The 1,923-nt window shown below is 59.1% G+C and overlaps 1 protein-coding gene across 1 annotated transcript in view; it reads left to right on the top strand.

Moving 5' to 3' along the window:
• VPS16 (VPS16 core subunit of CORVET and HOPS complexes) overlaps positions 1 to 545 on the top strand; it is a 2,507-nt gene extending 1,962 nt beyond the window's left edge. The window contains exon 4 of the mRNA XM_010175580.2: positions 393 to 545. Within this exon, the coding sequence (XP_010173882.1) occupies positions 393 to 545 (153 nt within the window). The remainder of the gene's footprint in view (positions 1 to 392) is intronic.
• The last annotated feature ends 1,378 nt before the right edge of the window (positions 546 to 1,923 follow it).

Genomic DNA, 1,923 nt, shown 5'->3' with positions numbered 1-1,923 from the left:
AGGCACATACAGCAGGGACATGTGGCCCCATCCTGGCCAGGGCCAAAGGCTGAGGGTTGAGTAGGTGCAGGGTGGGAAGGGACACCCCCACTCTTGATTTTTTCACACTGAGGCTGGTGAGACCCTGGCCCAGGCTGGCCAGAGAGGTGGTAGAAGCCCCATCCCTGGAGACATTCAAGGCCAGGTTGGCTGGGGCTCTGAGTGACCTGGTTGAAGATGTCCCTGTCACTGCAGGGGGGTTGGACGAGGTGACTTTGAAAGGTCCCTTCCACCCCATTCTGTGACTCTCTGACCAGTCCCCAGCCCCTTACACAGCGTCAATGCCGGCGTGTGGCACATCCCATGCCAGAGTGTGTCCCCCAGGTGTGACCCTCTCCTTTCCCTTGTCCCAGACCCCCCCTGGCATGAGCCCCTCCGCCGGTGCCTATCTGCAGATGGCCGTGTCCTTCAACTACCGCTGCCTGGCTCTCTTCACCGACACCGGGTACATCTGGATGGGGTTGGCCACGCTGAAGGTGAGTCTCTGCCTCCCCTCCCTGTCATGAGGGTCTCAGCCCACCCCTCCTCTCCCTGGCTGGCACCAGCTCCAGCAGGATGGGGTGTCCTCGAGGTCCCCTCAGGGTCCCCAGGGGCTCAGGTCTGCAGACCAGCCCCGCTGCCACCCGCGTTCCTGTCCTGGGGAGATCCCCCCTCTTCACCTCATTCCACACCTCACTCCCCATTTTCCCATGTCTGCACCTTCTTGCTGACCTCACACCTCCCTTTCTCTGTCCCACCCCCACTCCCCCCCAAATGAACAACCCACTGCTAATTACTTTCTCCCCACTCCTCCCAGTTCTGTTCCATCCCCACCCAAACGTGGTGATTCTGGTACTGTTCTGGGGTAACCTGGAATCACAGAACCCCAGACTGGTTTGGGTTGGGAGGGACCTTAAAGCTCATCCAGTCCCAACCCCCCTGCCAGCAGCAGGGACACCTTCCACTAGACCAGGTTGCTCAAAGCCTCATCCAGCCTGGCCACAAACACTTCCAGGGAGGAGCAGCCACAGCTTCCTTGGGCAACCTGTTCCAGTGTCTGACCACCCTCACAGTGAAGAACTTCTTCCTAATATCTCATCTAAACCTCCCCTCTTGCAGCTTAAACCCATTTCCCCTTGTTTTGTCATTAACTGCCCTTATGAAAAGTCCTTCTGAAACCTCACCCCGACCACACTGCTGAGGTCACTTTGGTGTAGGGACCTTGTTTGTGACTCTTGACTCTGCCCTGCAAATTCCCCCCACTGTGGGGCTCGTGCTGGTGGGGGGCTGGTTGCCTTCCGTGCCCTCTGAGACCGATCCTTCTGTTTTCACCTTCGTGGCTGACTGGGTCTCAGTCGAGCACCAGCAGCTTCTTGCTCCACATGAGCTGTGCAGGGATCACAGGATCCCAGAGCTGCCTGGATGGGAAAAGCCCTTTGGGCTCCTGGAGTCCCACCATGAACCCAACACTGACCAGTCCCCTATGACTAACCCATGTCCCTCAGCACTGTGTCTGCACGACTCTTCAATCCCTCCAGGGATGGGGACTCCACCACTGCCCTGGGCAACCCCTTCCAATGCCTCAGAACCCTTGCAGCAAAGAAATTCTTCCTCACATCCCATCTCAACTGCCCTGGCCACAACTGGAGCCCATTTCCTCTTGTCCTGTCCCTTGGTCCTTGGTTGAACAGACCCACCCCCACCTCTCTCCACCCTCCTCCAAGGGACTTGCACAGAGCCACAAGGTCTCCCCTCAGCCTCCTTTTCTCCTCCCACACTCCCAGTGCCCTGCTTTGTGCTGCTCATCCCCCAGCAGCTCCCCTCGACGCGTGGCCCTGGCCCCACAGGTGGTGCCACCTGTCCCTGTGTCCCTGTCCCCCTGACCCAGCTCTCTCCTGCCCCAGG

This window comes from Antrostomus carolinensis, unplaced genomic scaffold, assembly GCF_000700745.2.
Source record: "Antrostomus carolinensis isolate BGI_N321 unplaced genomic scaffold, ASM70074v2 scaffold33169, whole genome shotgun sequence".
In the NCBI taxonomy this organism is placed as follows: domain Eukaryota; kingdom Metazoa; phylum Chordata; class Aves; order Caprimulgiformes; family Caprimulgidae; genus Antrostomus; species Antrostomus carolinensis.
Note: the sequence above shows the minus strand (reverse complement) of the source record. Positions and strands in the feature narration are given on the sequence as shown.